At 34.9% G+C, this 24468-nt stretch overlaps 6 protein-coding genes across 8 annotated transcripts in view; 3 read left to right on the top strand and 3 right to left on the bottom strand.

Moving 5' to 3' along the window:
- pum (pumilio) overlaps window positions 1-7369 on the top strand; it is a 63124-nt gene extending 55755 nt beyond the window's left edge. For all 3 annotated transcript variants that reach the window (XM_034333850.2, XM_034333849.2, XM_034333851.2), the window contains one exon: window positions 75-7369. In XM_034333850.2, coding sequence (XP_034189741.1) covers window positions 75-390 — 316 coding nt within the window. In that variant the 3' untranslated portion in view covers window positions 391-7369. The remainder of the gene's footprint in view (window positions 1-74) is intronic.
- A 521-nt stretch (window positions 7370-7890) lies between these two features.
- Window positions 7891-11717, bottom strand: Fip1 (Factor interacting with poly(A) polymerase 1). The gene is made up of 4 exons (XM_034333855.2): window positions 11456-11717; window positions 10297-11205; window positions 9874-10217; window positions 7891-9762 (listed from the first exon to the last, which is right to left on the bottom strand). The coding sequence occupies exons 1-4, from the start codon at window positions 11633-11635 to the stop codon at window positions 9642-9644; spliced, it is 1554 nt and encodes a 517-aa protein (XP_034189746.2). The 5' UTR covers window positions 11636-11717; the 3' UTR covers window positions 7891-9641.
- A 134-nt stretch (window positions 11718-11851) lies between these two features.
- Window positions 11852-13108, top strand: Spase25 (Signal peptidase complex subunit Spase25). The gene is made up of 3 exons (XM_034333872.2): window positions 11852-12056; window positions 12346-12650; window positions 12720-13108. Exons 1-3 carry the CDS (start codon window positions 12027-12029, stop codon window positions 12961-12963), a joined length of 579 nt encoding a protein of 192 aa, XP_034189763.1. The 5' UTR covers window positions 11852-12026; the 3' UTR covers window positions 12964-13108.
- On the bottom strand, window positions 12755-18827 carry SMC3 (structural maintenance of chromosomes 3). Its single transcript, XM_034333852.2, has 18 exons — window positions 18660-18827; window positions 18288-18363; window positions 18038-18216; window positions 17800-17958; window positions 17577-17736; window positions 17222-17507; window positions 16967-17141; window positions 16788-16901; window positions 16465-16715; window positions 16250-16393; window positions 15868-16179; window positions 15473-15784; window positions 14904-15396; window positions 14569-14831; window positions 14318-14483; window positions 14091-14229; window positions 13778-14015; window positions 12755-13706 (listed from the first exon to the last, which is right to left on the bottom strand). The coding sequence occupies exons 1-18, from the start codon at window positions 18672-18674 to the stop codon at window positions 13580-13582; spliced, it is 3609 nt and encodes a 1202-aa protein (XP_034189743.1). The 5' UTR covers window positions 18675-18827; the 3' UTR covers window positions 12755-13579.
- Window positions 18828-20155: 1328 nt separating this feature from the next.
- On the bottom strand, window positions 20156-21434 carry RpII33 (RNA polymerase III subunit RpII33). Its single transcript, XM_034333964.2, has 5 exons — window positions 21220-21434; window positions 21005-21149; window positions 20729-20936; window positions 20455-20661; window positions 20156-20387 (listed from the first exon to the last, which is right to left on the bottom strand). Exons 1-5 carry the CDS (start codon window positions 21303-21305, stop codon window positions 20203-20205), a joined length of 831 nt encoding a protein of 276 aa, XP_034189855.1. The 5' UTR covers window positions 21306-21434; the 3' UTR covers window positions 20156-20202.
- A 1513-nt stretch (window positions 21435-22947) lies between these two features.
- ATPsyndelta (ATP synthase, delta subunit) lies at window positions 22948-23798 on the top strand. The gene is made up of 4 exons (XM_034333611.2): window positions 22948-22954; window positions 23148-23274; window positions 23357-23554; window positions 23631-23798. The coding sequence occupies exons 2-4, from the start codon at window positions 23158-23160 to the stop codon at window positions 23796-23798; spliced, it is 483 nt and encodes a 160-aa protein (XP_034189502.2). The 5' UTR covers window positions 22948-22954; window positions 23148-23157.
- Window positions 23799-24468: the final 670 nt, after the last annotated feature.

Genomic DNA, 24468 nt, shown 5'->3' with positions numbered 1-24468 from the left:
ATTTGGATACGTTACAGCAAGTGTTCGCGGTTAGTCAACGTTAGTCTAATTTTTGCTACGTCTTTACGAAACAGCGCACTAAACGTAATGATGAAGGATCAGTATGCCAACTACGTGGTACAAAAGATGATCGACGTGGCGGAACCAGCCCAGCGTAAAGTATTGATGCACAAGATCCGCCCACATTTAGGTAGCTTGCGCAAGTACACCTATGGCAAGCACATCATTGTCAAACTAGAGAAGTTCTTCATGAAAACCGCGTCCGCGATGGGAGTGACAACGCCTGCTGGTGCTTCAAGCGGTGGAGGCGATCTTGGTCCGATCGGACCGCCTGCTTCTGCTGCTGGTCCCGTTTCTACGCCAGCTCAGCAGCCAACGCAGGTTTTGTAAAATGCGTACGATTGTCGTGGAAAGTAACAACTTCAAAGATGATCGTACGATTTAAAAAAAGAAAAAAATCAAGCAAACGCGTATCAAGACCTACGTAATATTTATTGCAACGTATCTATCACCATTAATTTAATAGACGAAGAAGAAAAAAAGAGGATGCATTTTAGCGTGCCGTATGTATCTCGTTGTCCCTTCTTCGAGATCGTGAAACCGAAAGGAAGGAAGTAAACCAAATTTCAGATAAAAGGGGAAAGAACTATTAAAAAATGGAAGAAACGATTTTTCTTATTTTTGCAAAACTGTGAACAAAAGGGAAACCAGCGATTTGTATAGAAAACGTAACAAAGAAGAGGGACAACGCGAGATCACGGTGTGAGGAAAGCAAAAAAAAAAAAAATATATTTCAAGGTCAAATGTGTGTCGGAAAAATCAATTTTTGTAGAAATAACGTTAGAGGTGCAGTGGCATTTTTTTCTATTAGTAATCGTCTAACGTGCTGCCGAGTTAATATACTACTGATAGTGATTCGTATTGAAAATAACGCAAAGAAAGTTGCACCACGATATTAACACTTCGAAAACCAACGTTCCTTCGTTAAGGTTGGGACGAGCTTTTTAAGCAGTTGTAAAAGAAACTGTAGTGCTGAGATGGCTAATTGTCTTTTAACGTCATTCATTTGATCGATAAGTTTTCAGCCGCATTTCCTGTACTCGCTAACAGAGACATCTTTTGAAATTTCTCAAATAGACCAACCCTTCTCTATCCGATTCTAATTATCCTTGTACTTAAAACATCTGTCATAATCTTTTTACAGATACTTGTAGGTACAAGAATAATTAGAGTCAAACTAGAGGATTAAGAAGGAGAAACGGAGAACGCAAGGACTCTATATAATTTCAGAAGATTTGTTTAGCAGCAAGTACACGAAATGCCACGGTACCATTTTCTTTTCTCCTGCCATTTTTAACATGGTCTCTAATCCTCCTACACATTTTCCTTATTGTAAAATACGAAACATTCATTTTTGACAAAAGAGACGCTCTAAAAGAAAGAAATCGTTTATATTCGGATTCATCTAAATTATCCGCCCCTTCTCGATCAAACCGTATATATATATATAATAACCAAACACCCCTCCTTTTCTCATTTTAAATAATCATAGACCACACATGGTGATTATTTAAACATAACCCATTGTATATTGTATAAATGATAACGTGTTCTTTGGAGGATAGAGAAACTCGAAGAACACGTATGTATCTATATATCTTTTTCGCGTCATTTTTCCCCTCTGACCTTTTACACGTTCACGCATTAAGAAACGTATACACACGTACACGCATACACACGCATTGAGTATTTCGATTGTATTTATAATACCGATCACGTAAGACGGTTGGAAAGAGCACCTCTCAGCTGTTTTCAATAACACTGCACTTGTATCTTTTGTCGGAATTCCGAAAAGCTATGGCAAGAGAAAGGACACGCATCCCTTGTTTCCTCGAATCTTTTTCTTCTTTTCTTTTTTTTTTAATTTTCACTTTAGTTTGCTTTCGGTTAGCTTCGTTCATATCGTGCATGCATCGTTATTTTTCTTTTTTTTTAACGTTCCTAATTTCCCGTCTGTAATTATATGTATCTGTACGCACGATGAAACCGCGTTATCGATTCCATCGTGTCTCCGAAAGACGCTCTTCTTTTTTTTCAAATGTTTCATCGTAAACAATCTTTTTCTTTTCTTTTGTTCTTTTAATCCTTTTCAGGCAACGTTTATACGTTTCCTGGTAAATAGGATTTTGTGTTCGTTCAAGACGTATCCTTTGAGGGGAAAGAAAGAAACAAAAAGAGAGAGGTTGAGGTCACAAAGAGAGAAGGCAGTGTTTCGTTGTTGGAATTATTTCCATTGCGAAGAATTCTGAGAACGAAGCAAGAACAGCAGCGTTTTCGAAGCAGAACGTTACATCGAAATTGCTTCACGAGTTGTGTGTGTATATATATATTAATAATTATTCTTTGTCGAGACGTTCCCTCGATGATTGTACAAAATCTCGCCAAGTTTTTTAAATTCGACGCTCGTACGCGCGACACATTTTCTCTCAATTTGTGTTTCAAATACAGACACAAAAAAAAACACACACACATTAAGTACTGAAATCCAGAGAAAGTAGTTGGTTGCGTGTTGCCAGATTCTCGTATGACCGAATAGGTAATGATAAGATCGAATTGTATTTTAACCGTGTACAATGTATAATATTTTGTTAACTTAGGTGTTAAATATGTAGAATTCTAAACAAACAAAGAAACAAACAAAGAGAGGAACGAGAAAAGAAAAGAAAGAAAGGGACAGCCGTAAATGCAACACGAGCTCCTCACGTTGCGCGCGATTTTGTACAAACAAACGAATAAAAAGAAAGAAGGAAGGCAAAAAACGAGCAAAAAAGGAAAAAGAAGAGGAAGAACATATATATTATAGCAGATTTCTTTGTAAGATATTGTAAATAACGATTTATTAACGAAATTGACAAATTCTTAGGTAATCCTTTCTCTCTTTCTCTTTCTTTTTCTCGCGGGGATTATTTGCCGTTAGTGACGCGACCGAGTTACAACTAGGAACAATAATGAAAACTAAAGATAAAGAAATGTTTATGAGGGAAAAATGCGTAAAACGCAATTTCTATCGGGTTTCAAGGAATTTTTTTTTTTTTTTTTTAATTTTTCTCAATCGTACCCGACTTGATTGTTTGATAAATTAAGTACTGGTACTCGTGGAGATACGATGATAACGTATGCGGTTGACTATTTATTTCCTCGTCCACATGGATTCGATCTTGAATTTATAGGAAATCGCTGAGAGGAGGCTGCTCATTTTTTTTGGAGCCGTGAAAACAGGGGAAAAAAAAGAATGAAGGAAAGAGTCGATATGTATGATATAACGAGTGATTAACGCAAGGAAGGAAGAAAGAAAGAAAGAAAGAAATTCAATATAAATACAGACAGAGACATTCCAACCGCCACCTTTTTTTTCACACTCCCTCCCCCTCAGTCGACAGGATATATATACTCGCTGTTAAAAAACCGCGGATTACGTGAATATACCACGTTGTTTAACTGATATTTAAATAATAAGGAACGATGATAGTGTTCCATTCATCTCTGTAAATTGCGCGCATCATTTGTAAATTAAACGTCGGAATTAAACCATCCCCCTCATTTTTGTAATAGAAAGCATCGATATATCACCCCTGTCGAGTTTAGCAAGGTTTAACATTGATATGGAAATGAAGAAAAAAAAAAAAAAAAAAAAAGTGAAACTGAAGTCATGTAATAACAGAAGCGAAAATTGAACGCAAAATCTCATGTCTTTATCAGCTAAGATTTAATTACTATTATTATATTTTTATTATATTATTATTATTATTATTATATTATGATTCTTATTATTATCATTATTACTATATTATTATTATTACTATAATTATTATCAATATTGTTTGATTAACGACCTTCCCTATATTGATTATTATTGCTATTACTAATGATTGCTAGGTTCACACTTCTATAAAAAAAGAATATATGTATATGTATATGCAAACACGAGTGAGGACAAAGATATTTAAGGCTTTATACATTTAATATGGACACGTTTTCCTTTTACATATGCGATTGTATGATTTTGATCATTTGAAAGATTTCAACAAGGTAACGATACGATTCTCTTTTACTTTCGCTGGAAATTAAATACAAATGTTTCATTAAAATATTGACCATCTGATTGCTGTCGTGTTATATGTATATATATATACATGTATGTACACATCTCTACTTAAGCTTCTGAGGAATGAAAAGAAATTCTTAAACGATTTTTGATTATAAATAGTGTAAATTTTTTATATAGCGCGAGAATGAAATATTACTGGTTGCGCGTGGCACCATGTATAAAATGAAAAAAAAAAAAAAAAAAAAAAGCGAAAAAATAATGGAAAAATGGTACACGTTCACATAACACGCGTTCACTACACACGTTGGTCTTTCGATCTTTTTTAACTTGTACTTTTCCTTCGTCATTCGCTTTTTTTTTCTGTTTCTGCATTACGGATTGTGCGAACCTCAGATCCGTCTGCGAAATTTATAATCGTAAAGAAAAATAAGAGTAAATAAAACCGTGTACATCCTGTTCCTCGAGAGCGTGTACTCGTTGTAAAATATGTAAAAGTGCGAGTCGTGATTCAGTATTTTCTGTACACACGGTGGTTTTTTGGTATATCTTTTGTAAATTTCTGTGCGATTATATATATATATATATATATATATGCGTGCGTACGATTCGTCGCCTGGGAAATGGAACAGATATTTTTTTTTTTTCTTTTTTTTTCGTTAATAAAGGATCCGAATTCGCGGAATTTGTAACGCTATATGTAAAAGGATATCGAACTTACTCTTGCCTGTGTAACACAAGAACAAGAAAAAGAGAGAGAGGGACGATCGACAGGTTCATTCGTTTCTCTCTGGCAACGCGTGAACATTATTTTTTTTGAAAAATTAATTGGATGAAAAACACTGAAATTGGCTGAACATTCACGCATATTGAGTATACTATCATAGGGGCATCTTTGCACTGTTAATATCCCTGTATATAATGAATTCGATGAATTTTACTATTATTTAAATTAAAATTCGAGTAAAGTGCCCGACGAAGTTGTGTAATTCGTTAATTGGAGAGGAATTGACTCGCATCGTTTGCACTTATATTTTCTTCTGTATTGTATTTAGGAAAAAAAAAAAAAAAAAACGGTATTCGAGCAGTACTTGCATGTAACGCACGATTTTTCGAATAAACTCTGCGAATCTCTTAAATTAATCCTGAAAATTATACAACGATCGTAAATAAATCGTTTCTGCCAGCGGATTCAGCGTATACAGAGATATAATGCAGAATAATTAGAGCATTATCACGTTGCGTTACATATTTACCCCCTTTTAATCTTCGATATTTGTACTCTTTAGATACAATCATCTTTTTCTCTCTATTTCGCCCCTAATTCTTCTCTTACCCGGACACACGCCACCGTCTCTTCAAGATTTCTGGCGAACATGTTAACAGAAAAGGCATAACAAAAATGAAGAAGAATAACGAAAGGAAACAAAGAGATTAAGGAAAGGGTCCTTCACGACGGGACGGGCGTAATGATTCGAAAGAGGAAAAAACGATTTAAGCAACCCTATAAATAATTGATTATACATATATATACATATAAATATATATATATATCTGTATATGTATACCTAAAAGAAAACTTTGAAAACTATCGGTATATGATATATATGTAATAAGTACTATTTAAATATTGTAACAATTGTATATGATTTTAATACTACATGCTAATTGTATTATATATATATGAAAGATCTGCGACGACCTCCCACTTATAAAACACACTCGATCGTGCACACACACACACACACACACACACACACACACACACAAAATATACAACACACAAGACATTTTACCACTGTATTCAATGAAGAAGTATCTTTTATTAACACGTTCACCGTGGTGTAATAATTATGTAAGGTAAAAAAACGGAGAATCTAAATTAGAGAAGAAAACAATGGTATCCTTACCCCTTTCGCTACGACTGTTTCAAGCAGCAAACAATGTTTCAGGACGTAATCAACGTGTTAATTGGATGCGAATTTAACGAATACAGATTCACAAGGACACTGACACTTACCAAATACAAAGGTGCGCACACAGGTTGAAAGACCGCATTTTTCACCCCATTTGCTCATCGTCATCGCACCCACCGGTTTCAACTGCCATGGCGCTTAAATATATGTGTACGAGCAAGCTATTGTGATTCGAACGACAATGGAAAATCTTTAGAAAACAGGACATTTCGTATCTTTCTTCGTTTTCGAAAACGAAGAAAGTACGAAGAGGACAGGGGAATGGTGCGCCCTGATATTAAGACTGATGTACAGTTGCGCGCTATTCTCATCGCAGAATGTAATCATCTTTCTTTTTTTTTTTTTTTTTTTTCAAACTTCATGCAACACTACAGACAGAAAGAGACATACACAAGGACACACACATATATACAACAACGGACTCGCAGGACTAATTGAACATATATATATATATCGTATATATTTGTCAGATATTGTATGTCATATATGTATGCGTACACTCGTTTGCCACGCTCACTGGTTCATACACTTGCATTCGTTCTGTCTTTTATTTTATTTTCAACAGAATGTAAATTGTCGCCGATCAAAGGTGTAATTTTCGACAAAAAAAAAAAAAAAAGAAATATCTGTGTTCGTGAAATATACAATGCAAAGACTTAATTCTTGTGCGGGCATCCGATATCGAAGCTTTAACATTGAACATTTTTATTCTGGAAACGTGAATCGACGTAAAAATATTTCAAGTATGAAGATTCGAATCAATTTTACGGTGTTCTCACAATTACGTACAAAATTTCTTGTTAAAATGAAAAGATAAATAAAGGGGTAAACGGTTGCTCGCTAACACAAGAGTTAATTGTAAATTCGCTTTCGTAAAGTCGATGAAAAGGCTGATTGAAATTTTTCTATACATTTTACGGAAATGCCTTGGTGTATTTGTTGAAAATTTTGTTATAAGCGCGAACAATATGTACGAGCCGGTGATGCTTCTGGGACACACACGGTAGATGCAGAGGGATATAAAGAGCAAAGAAGAAATGTATTCCATATTAGCGGATAAAACTAGATAAGTGGGACGGACAGGCATATGGATTTCATGGAAAACGGAAAAAAAACGAGATAAATTGCATAACTTGTATATTAGTGTATAGAACGTAGAAAAAACGACGAAATAGCCACGAGAAGAATCATTTTCGACGATGTTTTTTACACATGCAGGCAGAACAAAGCGAGAGGTAGATTAAAAGAAACAAACAAAAGAAAATGAAAAAAAAAAAAAACAGAAAAAGTACGATACTTCGTTGTAATCCGTTGAAAAAAAAAAAATCGGAAGCAAAAAAGTAACGTGAATCAGCATGTTGAGAAAAATGTTTATACGAGAAATTGCATTAGCGATTAAAAAACAAAACGCCACCATAAACCGCCACCTTCGAAAGAAAACAACAAGAAAAAATATAAGAAATATGTAATACACTTACATCCCTTGGTAAAAGAGCGTAGATTTTTTTAAATAGTCACAGATCGATGGTAGAGCCGACGTACTCGAATTTTTCGCAAAGTTCCGAAAAGAAAAAGAAACAGAATTTTTACGAAGCACACACGTACATTTTCTCGTGTATCAATTTTCATTTTCTGATTTCTTGATTGTTTCGTTGTTTGAATTATTGCAACACATACGTACAGAAAAATACAAATACATACCGTATTCATTTTTCTGTTCTTTTTAATTGTATCGTTTTCTCTTTTCGATTTGTGGTGGTAGCGGTTCAAAAAAGATTGCCCAGGTCCAAAGAGTTTTGATTTTGCCGCTTCTTCTTTTTTTTTTTTTTTTTTTTTTTTGTTTCAATGTTCTGTCGAATCAGCATCCGTGCAAGGAAAAATAAAGCGTTTCCGCCGATATTATATGTATTGTAAAACTATTTCCAGGAACGGTAACACGTCGTTACGGTATTATTATATATAAATATATACATATTATATATATATATATTAGCGTCTTTGTCGATTGTATTTCATATTTTCTAGAAAGTTAAATAAAAAAAGGATTTTCGAATCTGAATATAATGTGAAAAGAAGATGTCGTGATAACTTATTACAATAAAATGAATTAAAAAAGAAAAAAAAAACAGAAGAATGATAATAAAAAATTGACAAGAATTTTGCACGTTCCTGTTCATCGTTTGCAAGCTTTGCTCTTTGGATCCAACGCATTCTTATTTCTTTTTTTTTTTTTTTTATTTATTTTTACTTTTATTTCATTGTTAAGTGTTCAAGCTTTTGTTTTTTTTTTTACTGTTTCTTTATTTTATATACCTATATTGTTCTCCTGTTTGTAGTCAAGCATAGCGCTCCTTATCTTTGCCAACGCTTTTCTTTTTTCATTAAAAAGAAAGAAGTATCGAACCGTGATAGATGTTTTTCTGTTCTTTTTAAAACCGAGTTATATATCAGACATCTACATGATATTTAAGTAGTTGTGATTATTATAAGTGCGCTTTTTATTGCTTGAGTCTTTTTGTTTTCTTTTTTTTGTACGCAATACCTACCTTAAATCTTATTTATTGTCATTCATGGCGACTCGAGACAATTTACGCGTAGGGCGATCTACGTTACATGCATTTTACCGCCTTTTTTAATACTTTAATCGATAAACCGCGAATAGGAAATTTGCAAGTGAAATTCTAAATTACTCGAAGATAAGAGAGAAATAAATGAAAAACGTAGGTAACCGTACCGGTAGTTTGTCTTGACTATTAGCATTTTACTCATTAGTAGTGCATATCTAATGCATCAGATACACGTAACACATACATACATACATACGTACATATGTACGCGTACACTCGAGTAAAAAGGATAATGAATTAACGGTATTCTAAATGTAACATGTATATGATGGCTGTACAAATGTAACATTTTTTTCCATTATGTATGATGATATTAAATGATAATGAAAATGGGAAGATTTGATGCAAACAAAAAAAAAAAGAATTGTGGTATAATTGAATTTAAAGACAACAACACGTGTGCGCATCGATCGATGCAAGTAATCGATTTTCTAAAACGGTACGAGCATCGATCAACTGACTCACTCATGAGTGATTTACCAACAAACTATTATTACTTTTAATTATTATAAAATACCATTTCTGTAATAACATTATGATATAAAACCATACATTGAATGGCAAGTCTCGGTGAATTTCACATCCCGTGCCTGGTTCTACACTCGTAGGCATGTACCGACAGTGTATTAATATTAAACAGCAATGGAAATTTTCGTATCGTTAAACATAAAGTTTATTGTATACTGTATATAATTCATTTGTTGGCTAGAAATTGCTGATTTGAACAAAGAATATCGAAGAGTGCCAAGCGATAATCTCGTGTAAGATCGAGTTATTTATTGCAGCTACTCCTCGTTAATCGCACTGGATTATTCTACCACCGTCTATCCTTGATGGTAACAATGAAAAAACGACGTTATTAAAAGAATCAGCATATTAAATTTGAATGTGCCAATATGGCAACAGACGTTTTTAAAAATAATTCTTTAATATTTATTCGCTTTCTTCTTTAGAACGTTCTCTCTCGGAGCGTCTAGATTTCTTCTTACGTCGACTCGGACTTCTAGACCTGGATTTGTGCCTACGAGATCGTGATCTCGATCGGTGCCGATGTCTAAAAAAATACGAAAAATACTATCGTTGACTGGAACACGCGATCGGTGTTTACTTAGATACTAAAATTCTTTGAGAAATCTTATTTCTTAACGCTGGATCGCTTTATTACCGGTCTTTGTGTCGATATTGGGATCGGGACCTGTCACGATCTCTTTCTTCGTCTCGTGACATCGAGTCCCGTTCTCTTTCTCGTTCCCTGATCATCGAATCCTTTTCTCTTTCACGATCGCGATCTCTATCCTTATCTCTTTCTCTCTCTCTTCCCATTGAATCTAATTCTCTGTCGCGATCCCGTTCTCTTTCTCTATCTCTTTCACGGTCCCTCGAGTCTCTGGGTGGTATTAACGGAGGGATATTCGTAGGAGGTACCATCGTTGGTATCGTTTTCGGACCATTATCTTTTTCGTCCTCTCCTTCTGTCATCGGGATAGCTAAATTCGTCGGCTGCCACGTCTGAAGTTGAAATAAATTATTAAACTTTCTTCTTTAACAGACAAAGGATAAGATAAACAAGAGCGCTTGTTTTACACACCGGATCATTGCCCCATTGATTATCCTGGGTGGGTTCGTAGCTTTGATAATACGGGTCTGTTTCTGGCATGTAAAATGGAGCAGGTTCTCCAGGATATCCGGGAGGTGGCATGTCAAATGCAGGAGGCATCCCTGCCCCTGGAGGTGGTACACTCATATCAGGAAAACCTGGTTTTCTAGAATATTCTCTTCTATCCGCAGTCATTACTTGTATCACGTTTCCTTTCGGTGGAGATTTGTCGAGATTCCTCCTAGAGGCTAACCCTGAGCTACCAATTACATCTATCGTTCCTGCCATTTTTCTTCCTGGAGGAGGTCCTGCCCTCTTTGGTCCCATTATACCGGAATATTTGCTATTATCGTTAGTAATTGCCACCTGAGGGACCCTCATACTGCCTGCATTACCTCCACCTCCTCCAGCATTCAGTATTAAACCTACTCCTGATTCGCTTCTCATTCTTTTCTGCCTTTCACAGTAAGCTCTCCATGTTTCCTCATTGAAGCCATAATTAAAATAATCGGTGATGTCTGCACCAGGTTGTCTCCATGGCTTATCTTCTAACTGATCTAGATTAAACTCATGCGCGGGCATACCATTGATTACACCTATAGTTTCAAATTCATCTATACTAAACTTTCCTGGCTGTTTGTTTAATTTATCTGGTACACCTGACGCGTTTGTAAGCAGTCCTCCTCTCTTAATATTAAGACTACCATAGGCAGGTGTTGATTTAATATCTCCGATGACAACGTGTACGTCATCATCGGAATCCGAGTCACTGGCGGCTTCGCCATCCTCTTGACTGGAAGCTTCTCTTACTCCATTTTTATTTATCTCTGTATTATTTTCATTTTGAACGTTATTAGCCGAAGAAGATTCTTCTTCTGGTGGCTCTGTCTCCTCGGATGCCTATAGAAATGAAATCATTTTAAAATCATGTTCAATTATAAATCGTTTTCATACGAGGTAGGTTATATGGATCAAGTAGAGATGCAGGTTCAATCTCACAATATGTTCATATTTTTAATTACAAAAATCGTGTTTATGGCAAGTGCAAATAAGTTTAAATTGCTGATACATCGAAATTACTTTTTCTTTCAATTCTATTTCAATGAAATCCGGTAATAATAACCGGATGAACAGGTTAGAGGAAGTCTACCTCTGTTGGTGGCTCGGGAGTATCTTCCATTTTTTGATCTTCCAAAGTTTGTGATTTTTCTTGCATAGAAACGGAAATCGAATCATTTTCTTGATTTTCTGGCTGAACGGACGACGGTGCGTATTCTTTTCCGTCCGTTGAATCGCCATACAACCATTGATCCTCGTTCTCGTCCGCCATTTCTCCCCTTTTATCACTTGACAACTAACCAACCAACCACGCATCCGATGTATGTAATCTGATGCACGCGCATCAAAGGATCAAAATACAAACGCTTCATTCTACAGGCTCGCCAATACTTTTTAAACGTAATTACTAATTCCCTACTATAAGTGTTCAGTGCACAATATGTTTTTATTAATTTTCTGTTTTTAAACTATGATGGTTTTTAATTTAAAACATTGAAATTAAAAACGAAAGTTAAAATTATGCATTTATCGATTATTTCGTAGTCTAACAAAAAAATTTGAGAGTGGTATGAATGTTCCAAACATTTCAATGGGTTGACCGGTTGACGTGTATGTAGAAAGCCATACTGCAGCTGTTTTGTAGCAACAAAGTTGTGGTTAAGATGGGTTCAGATAAAAGTGCAGAAAATCTTGTAAGATTTACATTAATTACACGATGATATGAAATTTATAGTAAATAAAGTTTTTTTCATATGAATATAAGTGATACTTTAACACATTTTTATGTAGTAAATACCGGTTCATCGTGCCACGTATGGCGCTATAAGTATTCGAGGAATTTTGTTTTAATTAAACATTGTATATATATATAATAATATTTTTGGAGTTTATGCGTTCGCTGGAATCAGACGATGCACACTGATTTCTCCATTATCTTATAAAAATATACCATTACTGACCAGTGTAATTTTTTTTTTTCAGGTAATAAAAGTGAACAAATGGGACGGTGGTGCAGTGAAGAATGCATTGGATGATGCAGTTAAAGATGTACTCACAAAAAAATATAATTACATAGAAAACTTTGCTCTACTTGATGGAAGATTAGCCCTTTGTGGTATCGCTGTAACAGTTGCTATTGTTGCTCTTCTCTGTGATTATCTCTATCCTTTCCCAGCATCTAAACCAGTTTTAATTGCGTGTGTTTCATTATATTTCTTCTTAATGGGACTTTTAACATTGTATACAACATATAAAGAAAAGGGTATATTTGTAGTTGCTATTCAAAGGTAAATCATATCTAATATTATTTATAGCTTGTAAGTTCAGAAAATATTTTTTAAATCATTATATTTCAGAGATCCAGCAGGTTTTAATCCAGATCTTGTTTGGGAAGCAAGTTCATACTTAAAAAAACATGATGATAAGTATAATCTTGTACTGTCTGTTAGGAATACAGCGACAGCACAGGTATATGAGACCAGTACTACAAAGTCTGTTGCAAATTTCATTGATGTAAATGGTGTTGTTATCCCAGAATTAATAGAAAATGTTGTAACAACTATGCATGATAGTTTAATCAGTCAACGAAAAGATAAGTAACAAAGATGACAGAACTATTTAAACGTGATTGTTACTTTTTTGCAATGTCCAGCAACAAATCGGTTTTTTTATATTCCTCATATTTAGTATAAATATGTGGTGAAAATAAAAATCCAGTAATCCAAAATACCGTATGTATTGTAATTTACGTTTAAATACAATAAAAAACAAATATAAACTTTTACATAGCTGTTAATAGAATAAAAATCTTTTTTTATTCACTTACATTACTAGTGAATTCCATAACTACGTGCTTTATATGACAATCTTTTTTTTTCCTTAACAATCGTTGAAACTAAATATATGATAATTATTAAAGTGTGATAGTATGTATGTGTATAGCAATCGGAAAATAAAAAAGTAGAGTGATACGTGTTACTAATATATAAATAATGTTACCAATGAAAAATAAAAAATAAAATTTTTCTAAACATTTACATAAAATGTGCCATCCACATACAGAACTGAAATATTCTTTGTTTAATATAATAAACATATATTTTTTTAAAAATATTTGTAAAAATGATCAATACATGCAATACAGTATCAATGTCACTTTTGAACAAAACAATCGTTTCCGAATTGATAATAATTTATAAATAATTTACATTTTATATTAACCATGCGTCGTGTCATCTTCTACAAAGTCTGCCGCTTCTTCTCGTGTTACACATACAACATGGGAGACTTTGTTTCTGAATTTGACACCGTAAAATTTGTTCGCGTGTTGTAACAATTCTGGTCTGTAATAACATAATTGATTATGATTAATTGAAAACCCTTTATTCCTTTATTACAGATATTAGAACATTACCTGAAGGTCGTCGTAATAAATTGGGCATCAGAGCTAAGTTCATGAATCATATCTGCTACAGCTTTTCTGTGTTGCGCATCCAATGCTTGATCAATTTCATCGAACAAATAAAACGGCGCTGGATCACATTTTTGTATCGCAAATATTAATGCCAATGCCACGAGTGATTTTTGTCCACCAGACAACTGATTCATTTCTCTCATTTCAGCTCTATGACCAGTAAAGGATACTCGTATACCTAGATCAAATTTATAAAATTGTTTAATATTTTTTTCATTTAGTACACCAAACACGTGTTTGCAAGTTAACTTACCAACTCCAATAAATCTATCAGAATCAGCTGCTTCTGTTGTAGCATCGTCCCCTTCGTCACCATCTGCTGTTTTCATAACTAACTGTGCATGACCTGATGGAACAAGTTTCTTGAAGACTTCACTAAAATATTTGCTTACCTGAAAATAGAATACGAGGTTTGTACCTTTTCATGTATAATTGCTTTGAAATTACTAGATTAGAGTAGAAAATAAGATATCACATTACTTGTTTGAAAGTGAATTGTATTGCTTCGCATTTGCGTTGTTCAAGCACTGACATTAATTCCTTAATTTTTTCATCACCTCTATCTAATTCTTCCTTCCTTTTTACCAATTTTTCCTTTTGATCACTAAATGACATAAACTGATCCAATGCTTTTTTATTTACATGACTAGAATAAAATTTAAAGTATTGAGAAGGATTTTCATTGAAAATGTAAGACTAATTTTATACCCAGGAACATATTGTAATTATACCTATATTTTTTTAAATGATTGTTCGCCTTTTCCATCTCTTTAAATAATTGTTTAGTAGACAAAGTACTGAACTTAGAATACACGTCGTGACTAGGCAGTGCACCGAGTTCAGTAATTTTTTGCGTACACTCTACTATTTTCTGTTGCAAAATGTTCAATTTACTGGCTAGCTTTTCTAAATCTTTCGCATCAGCTTCTATTTTTTCCTGTGCTTCCTTTTCCTTGCTCTTCCACCTTTCAACTTCCGCAGATTCCGCCTTTTGCTAAACAAAGAAATAATATACATGTATTTTAAGTTATACATAATATAATGAAATATTATCCAGCATTCATACTTTCTTTATAGCATTGGTTACTCTTTCGTTCTGAGCTTTGAAGTCCGCGTTCACTTTCACTAATCTCTTTTCAATATCTGCTAATTGTGCTTTAGATGATTCTAATTGACGTTGTCGGTCCTCTACTGATATTTCTTGTAACGCTTGAACTAATTCATCTTTCCTTCTCACTAAATTATTGGTTAATAAGTTTTCTAATTTATTCTTTTCAGCCTCCAATCGCATTCGTTTAGCAAATGCCTCTTTGTTATCTTTTGTTAAACGTCTTATGTCATCGTTCAATGTATCAACTTGACGTTGATCAGCAACAGATAGTTGTGCCATGAGTTCTTGATGCAATTCACTTTCTAAACCTTCTTTGGTCGCACGCATTGCTTCCAAACTTGATGTACACTGAGCTAGACTTCTTTCTTTTGGTGTTCGATATCGTTCTATCGCGCTCAATTCTTCTTTCATTAACCGTATTTCTGCTTTCATCTTGTCATATACATCTCTGTAATAGTACAATTAATTAAATGCTTCAGAAAAATCTCATAAAACAATAAAAATATCTAATGACGACAACTTACTTCGCTTTACTGTTTTTTGTTTCGGTTCTTTGCATTTCACTGACATAAGAACTGATATTTTGATCAGCTTTCCTGATCTCTTCTTTGAGCGTTGCAAATTGAGATTCGAGAGATGCAATCTGAGCCATTAATTCTGATCTAGTTTTTTGTATTTCTAGACGCGACCTTAATGTATTAAAATATCCACCCGTTAATGATCCCTTTGATGACACCTGATCACCCTCAAGCGTTACACAATCTAAACCGGAAGTACGGGCTAAATTTGTTGCGGCTTCTAAATTACGGCAGATCAATGTTTTTCCAAAAATATACCTACATTTACAATTACGTACACCAATTAATCTATACGGTTGATGGAAAATAATTTTGCGTTAACAATTTTATCGTGTATTTACCTTAAGGCCTTGTCATACTTCTGATCATAATTTAGCTGTAATATCATTGGTATGGCATCGCTTGTTTCTGGATAATCTATATCTTTTACATGAAGTCGATTTAAAGGCATAAATGTTACTTCTCCCGGAAGGCGTTGATTGTTCATTTCTTTTAGAATTTTTGTCCCAAATTTATCAGTTTCCACAATGTGATGGAACAAACGATTTCCAGCAGTTACTTCTACAGCCATATAAACACTCTTGTCGCAACTAAAATTTTCAATTACTGGCCCATAATAACTACTCACCTCATGGGCCATATCTGGACGCGCACTAAACAAAAAGAGCGAGATAAATATTCATAGTAAAAATGATTTCTTGTAAACAATTATGGGATACTTACCGAAACGTATCCAGTACTTTTCGCACACTATCTCGACCATTTAGAATCGGTTTCCCTGCCATAGATCGTAAACTCTGATCTGCTTTGGCTAAATCCTCTTTTAGTCCTGATAAGTTTAATTGTAACACACTTTCTTGGCGATATCTGTCATATTATAAATTTAGTATACATGTTAAATATTGTCAAATATAAAGAAAATTGCATGATCAACGTACTGTTCTTTTCGAGTTGCTTGACACTGGTCTTTGGATTTAGTAAGTTCATAATATTGTTTATTATGTTCATCTATCGAAGCTCGTTGCCGTTCCATTTCGCGTGTATGTTCTTCGATCTTTTTTTCTAAGGTAATTTGTTTTTCTGCATCTCTCTTTAAGTCTTCGCTAATTTTCCTTTGATGTTCTTCTTTGTCTTTAATTTGTTTGGTAAGCTGTTTCAGTTCATTTTGTATCCATTTATCTCTTTCATCCTAAAATAGAAAAATAGTTAAAGTATGTATCCTTATATCTTCATTTACATCTAGTTAAGTTATATTCAATACCCTGCTAGTAAATTGGCTGCCTCTTCCTTGCTTGGCATATAATTCTTTTCTTTTTTGCTCTTTTAAGTGTAACTCGCGAGTACATTCCTCTTCAACGCGTTTCATTTCTTCATACTAAAATAAATGATGGTTTACACATTTTTTTTATTCGTATTTAAAGTACACAATTTACATCTTACTTCTGGCTTAAGTTGTTCTAATTCTGCTTCTCTTGCTGCAATGTTCACTTTTAATTTTTCCAACTCTTGTTGAGCGCGTTTCCTACTATCATTATCTCCCTTTACTTCCTCCAGTAAATCGTTAATTGTTAGAGTTAATTTGGTTTTTTCTTTCAGTAATTGTTGTTGTTCGGCACTGAAAATATTATTTTTCATTTGTAACTAACAAATCATTTTTCTTGACACGTTGCTTGTATATATCTTTACGAATATTACCTAAGCGTATCTCGTTCTTCTTTTGCGGTTTGCACTTCTTTTTTTGCCTCTTTGAGGCGTTTTGTTGCAGCTCTTACCATTTCCTGTGCAGTTTTTGCATCTGCACATAATCTTGCTTGTTCAGCACCACTATTAGCTCTAGATTTTTCAAGTTCTTCTAATTTTCTTTTATTCTCCTTGAGCTCTCGCTCGTGAATCGTATATTCTAAGCAACGACGCTGTTTATCCCAACACTGATATTCCTTAAGTTCTTCTTTTTCTTCTTCTAATGTCTTTAAACGTTCCTCTGTAAGCATTTTACCATTCATTACAGTTATTTTTCAAAGAGTTACCATCTACTTCAATTATGATTTACCTATTGTTCGCAAAAAATCCTGAATTTTTTCTAATTTTCCTTCTGTTTCTTTCAAAATAAATTTTGATTCTTCTCTTCTGTCATCGTATACTCTAGTACCAGCTACTTCTCGTAATAATTTAAGCCTTTGTGAATCAGGTGCTGTTGCCATTTGATTTATCTGTACAACATAATATATCATGCCTTTTGTCTTTATAAATCATACATTCATCATGAAACATACCTTTCCCTGCTTTACAATATAATATGGATTTGATCTTGAAAATCCTGCTGATTCTAGTAAGTTCATTACGTCATTTCTAGTTACAATTCTTTTATTAAGAAAATACTGGTCCTTTTTTGAGCCAATTACTCTTCTTAGATATACTTCTTCTTTATCAATCTATAAAGATGATCTGCTTATAATAAGTTAAAAATTAAATAACACATTATAAAATATATGGCAATAAGTATGCATGTACCGGTAATCTTCCATCAGAATTATCAAATATAATTTCCACATGGGCAGAAATAACTCTTGGTCCAGTACCTTCGTGTAATAAAGCTTGTCGCTGTTCAGGTCTCAAATGTGAAAATTCATCGCTCAAAACAAATTGAATTGCATAGAAAAAGTTACTTTTTCCAGAACCATTTCTTCCAACTTGAAATAAAAATATCATGTACTTGACCTAAATTCAAAAATTTGTTTCCGTTAATCTCAATGATACATACCTACTACATTGTGCCTTGGATCAAATGGTTCTACAACTGTTTGCTCACGGTATGACTTAAATCCTTGTATAATCACCTAATAACAGAGGTGTGTTATATGAAATATAATCATTTTTTGTTTATATTTAATGTTTATAGGTAGTTTGCGTTTAACCATGTAAACATACAACATCTTGTATCTACAACACTGACATCATTTATGGAATTATGAATGTAGGACAATTAAAGGCATTGTATTTGAAGTGATCTTCATGCGCACTTAAGCTGAATAACAATATTTATTACAAATGGTAAGCGTCTATTAGGAGGAAGTTGTATGAAGCGCGCAAAAAGTGACAGGAACTCACAAGTAAACCTAATCATTTTTCATACCTGCTTGATATACATGATGCGATTAAAAATCACACGAGTGTTTCTCGTGTAAACACTTTACGGTAACTCAATCAGAAACGTAATTTCTCTGTCACTGAACGAAAGAAAGAAATTCAACCGACTTGTTGGCACAGCGACATTTGTAAATTTGCAAGGCGACAACATTAAAAAGTTTTTATATTTGGGCGGGAGGTGGCGGGAGATGAATTTTTGTAGCCACTATGTAGGTAAGAAAATACTATCTTTTAAGTTTGTTTTATTATTTATTTATTTATTTTCCTTGGTACAGTTATGTTTTATTCATTACAGCACATTTCAGTAATATCGCTTATCTCATCTTATATATATAAAGCACAAAGACGTCCATACGTGTCATTTTTCAACTTGAGAACCACTAGGGTTAGAAATACGCTTTATACGTCGTTAGAAAGGTCTCGCTGAGATTAGCTCAAAACCGTTGCATTTGTGTGTCTAAGTGGTCGGAGTCAAAAGTTTCAGAGGTTTCAATTTTTCTATAAAAAGTCTATAGTTCGCACATTTTAGCTTTGGGGTCCCCGATGCCCCGAATACTATAATGTCGGTATGCAATGTCACCGGTGCTTCGGGGTCCTTAACACCCCAGGATGATATGTCGGTATGCAGGGTCGCCGGTGCTTCGGGGTCTCCGAAACCCCAAGATGATTTTAGGTCGGTATGCAGAGAGCGCCACCGATGCTTCGGGGTCCCTGACACCCCGGATGCCGTAATGTCGGTACGCAGTGCTACTCGTGCATTGGGGTCTCCGACACCCCAAGATGAGAGGTCGGTATGCAGAAAGTGCCACCGATGCATCGGGGCCCTTGACACCCCGGATTCGATAAGGTCGGTATGTAGAGCGTCGCTTGTGCTCTGGGGTCTTCGGCACCCCAGATGGTATCAGATCGGTATGCAGAAAGCGCCATTGATATATTGGGGTTCCTGACACCCCGGATGCCGTAATGTCGGTATGCAAATAGCGTCAGCCGTGCTTTGGGGTCTTCGACACCCCAGATGATATCAGGTCGATATACAGGGAGTGCCGCCGATGCATCGGGGTCCTTGACACCCCGGATACCGTAATCTCGGTATGCAAAGAGCGTTACTCGTATCTTGGGGTCTTTGACATCCCAGATGATATCAGGTCGGTATGCAGAAAGCACCACCGATGCATCGGGGTCCTCGACACCCCGGATTCGATGAAGTCGGTATGTAGAGCGTCACTTATGCTTTGGGGCCTTCGACACCCCAGATGATATCAGGTCGGTATGCAGAAAGCGCCACCGATGTATCGGGGTCCCTGACACCCCGGATGCCGTAATGTCGGTATGCAGTGTCAGCCGTGCTTTAGATATAAAATCTAATCTATCATGCTTATGTATTTTATCCAACGTTTCACGTACGATTATTGAAACAACTGATGTAAGGACCACAATAAATAACAATTATATGTATTTAATAAAGATTTTATTTTAAAATGAATAATGAAAAATGTTATGATTCCTAAATTCTTAATAGTCTATACAATTTAATGGTGAATACTCAATGCATCACTTTGAACTTCATGACTTAATTGTGTTTGTAGATTAGATAGTTTATTTTTCAAAGCTGCAATACCCATCATTACAATATTTTCAGGTTTCAATGCTCCACTACTTTCAACATTAAAGTAATATTTATTTGGTTTAGCCTCCCAATTAAATGGTGCTTCATCTGAAATATTTTACAATCCATTAAGTAAATGTACAGCAATTAATTTGTTAAGTAATATAATACTTACATTGATCTTCTTCTAATTCACTATACTCTGATTTTGGCCATTCATCTGGTTTAGGGAACAATGTATGTCTCATGGAATTGTCTGGATCATACTCAAAGCTTACACCAGCTGTTGGATTCCATTTTGCATGTTCTTTTCCAAAACCTTTCTTGGCATATGCTCTCAGTTTTAATTCTTGTCCTTTTCTTAACTTTACTATTAGTATTTCTGCAAGGCAAAGATCCATTTATAGTACTGAAACATTAATAAATATATTACTTAGAAAAATGTTAACCATCTGTTTCTCCATATTCACTGGCATCATCCTCCCTGTGCCTAGATGTAACTGGTAATACTCTAGGGTCACTGGATTTAAAATCTGCAGTAGTTACATGTCGCGTTTGATCTTCTGTACATTTAACATCAAGCGTAAATTCTACACTACACTCTGGACAAAAATCCATACATTGGCAATCTCTAGTATACTGTATCCTGTCAACAACCTAATGATTTTTATACAAACTTTAGGCTTCTGTTCAAATTTTAAGGCAACTGATTTTTAAATACTTACATCGTCGCTTATCAATGGTATCATTCCAATTCTGTGTGCTAAAAATTCATCACTTAAAACAGTTGAATTGGCTTCCAATTGTATCCAATCAATAGCCATGGTGGGTGTTTCAGCAATAAAGACACGTCTCATACTATTTGCAACACTATAAATATTTAGAAAATTTAACAATACAGAACAAAAACATTATTTAATTGTGACATAACCTAGCTTACCTCAATTCTGTATCCTCTACTTGAAATTTTACATTTTCTTCAGTTAGATCCGAAATGTGAACTGATGGCTGGTTTGCATACGGCATTTTATTAACTATTTATATTCAAAAAGTGAACAAAAATGTACCTGATATTATATCATTTGTTATTTTCTTAGAACGGATATTACCAACTTCTAGATGAACGCTTCTGAACCAGTGACTACAGATAGTAAAAGACTGGACATGCCGTTGTTACCGATGGGTTATGTTTTCCGGGGTCCCAGACACCCCAAGATGAGGTCAGGACTGCATGCAAAGAGCACAGCCGGTATTACAATCCTACCTATTTTACCAGCCCCACGGGGACTACCGCTAAATCAATATATCTCCGTATCCCTTGCATCCCTATATTCGTATAACACTGCATCCCTCATATCACTGCCTTCCTTACATCACTGCATCTTTACATCCCTGAATTCTTTATGTCGCTGCATCCCTTACATTCCTGCATCCTTTATATCCCTGCACCTATTGTATTCCTACAACCCTTCTAATAAATACATTATAAATATAATAATATATTATGAAAAATGCAACTGGTTCGAGTGAAGGTAAGTAAAAGCAAGGAAAGGTAAGTAAAGTCTGACGAGGCCGCAACATTGTTGCGAACGCGCAATCGCGGCCTCACGTTTTGCAACTTTGTTGTTTTCGAAAGATCAAGTGCCTCACAAGATGCGAAAATTCTTTGATGCAGCTGATCTTTCGAGCACAACAATGTTGCAAAACGTGAGGCCGCGATTGCGCGTTCGCGACAATGTTGCAAATCGGTGGGGACCGCCCGCGAAACCGGAAGAATGCTGCAAGCGCGCGAACCCGGCCTCGCGTTTTGCAACTTTGTTGGGCCCGAAAGATCAAGTGCCTCACAAGATGCGAAAATTCTGTGATGCAGTTGATCTTTCGAGCGCAGCAATGTTGCAAAACGTGAGGCCGCGATTGCGCGTTCGCAACGATGCTGCAGTTCGGGAGGCGTCGCCCGCGAAATCGCAAGAATGTTGCAAAGGTGTAATGCCGGCCTCGCGTTTTGCAACATTGTTACCCTCGAAAGATCAAGTGGCTCACAAGATGCGAAAAATTCTTGGAGGCACGTGATCTCCGGCTACTTACCTTTACTTACCTTTACTCGAATCAGTGATTGTAAATATTTTTTTTTTTTTTTTTTTTAACGTGGGGAAATCTTGCATAAGACCCCCCGCCGACCCCTTGGCGAGGTTGGCGGGGGAGTGTCAGATTCTTACTGACTAAAACCCCACGGCGACCAACACTGGCGTTAAATTATAGGAGGGCTCCGAGACCTTATGTATATTACTTCGGTGCCCTCCACGCCTGGCACATTGGTGTGCATCTGGTGTGCTTACCATATGGCCGACACCGGGGGTCGCACCCGGTGTCGAACACAACACCCTTCTCTTCGATGTCTGAAGACAGACTGATTTGTTTCAGCGAGATATAACTTATTTATAGACCGCTGCGCATGCGCCATCGGCATCCTTACATGCCGACTGTATGTCACCTGGGGGTGTCTGGAACCCCAGAAATCATAATTCCTTGGAGAAGGAAGGCATATCCAGTCTTTTTTTATATGTAGTCACTGTTCCTATTTAGCTACCCGCAATAGACGATATTGCTTTTAACTTATATCTGTGATAGTTGCTATAACGTAATTTGTGCAAGAAATATATTTAAACAAAAGCGCGGTGAGTTTGTTGAACTTGTAAATGGACGAATCATAGGATATTTAATTATTCGTTCAAATATTTAATTCACTTAACATATTTACTTTAAAAAACAATAGTTAATATATGTGATTCGAATGTGTGATGTAATCAGTCCTCTGTCGTAAATTAACGAAATTTTATATAACATTTAATGAATGAATTTTTGTTGCAGAACATTAAAAATGGCAACTCTTACTCGTAATTTACGCCCTTATTTAAGATTAATTCGTAGTCAAAGGAGAACGTATGCTGATGCTCCTGGAGACCAAATGAAATTTACTTTTGCTGGAGCTAATCAAGTATGTATAAATATACTTCTAGTGTACATAAACATGGTTTGAAATTGAAGTTGCCAAAATTTTAAGAAAATTATTGTTTTAGGTGTTTTATGACCAAGCTGTAGTCAAACAAGTGGATGTACCATCCTTCTCTGGTAGTTTTGGTATCTTACCAAAACATGTTCCCACGCTAGCTGTACTAAAACCTGGTGTAGTTACAGTGTATGAAGAGGGAGGATCAGTTAAAAAGATTTTTGTTTCCTCAGGAACAGTTACTATAAATGAAGATAATAGTGTACAGGTATGTACATATTATACCAGTTAAATAAAAAATAACATAGGTATTAAATATTTTTTAATACGATACTGTGGAGCAGGTTTTAGCAGAGGAAGCACATCCTGTAGAAAATATAGATAATTCAGCAGCCAGAGAAGTTCTTAGCAAAGCTCAGCAACAGTTATCCTCTGCATCATCTGAAAAAGACAAAGCTGAAGCATCTATTGCAGTAGAAGTTGGAGAAGCTTTAGTACAAGCTACTCAATAAGCATTGTTTAAATGTTAAAACATTATCCTACATGTTATTGAATTTTAGGTCATGTATTCATCACATTTCTGCCATAATCCTGTATAAAAGTACTGCAACAATAAAAAGATTACTAAATTACAAAATACATATACATATATCTATATGTGTAGATTATTTGCAGCAGATAAATAACAAAAGTATATAACATTACGCAATAATTTATTATGTTAGTCAAATTTTACTTAGTTTTAACACAAGTTCTTTTATCTAAAATCTATTTAGGTACATTGATTGTATTGCTTTTTAACAAGTACTTATAACAGCCACAACTTTGATAGTAAAAATGTAAAACTATTGTATCATTTCACTGCCTCGTCTCAATTTTTTAAACAATTCAAATGTCCGAATATGTATAATACAACATTGTAATTTAATTTAAGATACGTTCTTATTTAGCATGTTGCATTTCCTTTCTAAATGTTATACATTCGAAAACAACTACTAAACAATAAATATTCATTTTTCATTACTAATATACTTAATACATTATACACACATAATCGGTGGTTGTTTATATAAATTTAACATAACATCGGTAAACATCATTGACATATAAAACTTCATAATTTCAAATACTCTTATAACCATCGTTATGTGTAAATAAAAAGATACATATAATATTTGTACA

This window comes from Osmia lignaria, chromosome 2, assembly GCF_051020975.1.
Source record: "Osmia lignaria lignaria isolate PbOS001 chromosome 2, iyOsmLign1, whole genome shotgun sequence".
Classification (NCBI taxonomy): domain Eukaryota; kingdom Metazoa; phylum Arthropoda; class Insecta; order Hymenoptera; family Megachilidae; genus Osmia; species Osmia lignaria.
The sequence above is the reverse complement of the archived record's forward strand: the minus strand, read 5'-3'. Positions and strand labels throughout refer to the sequence as shown.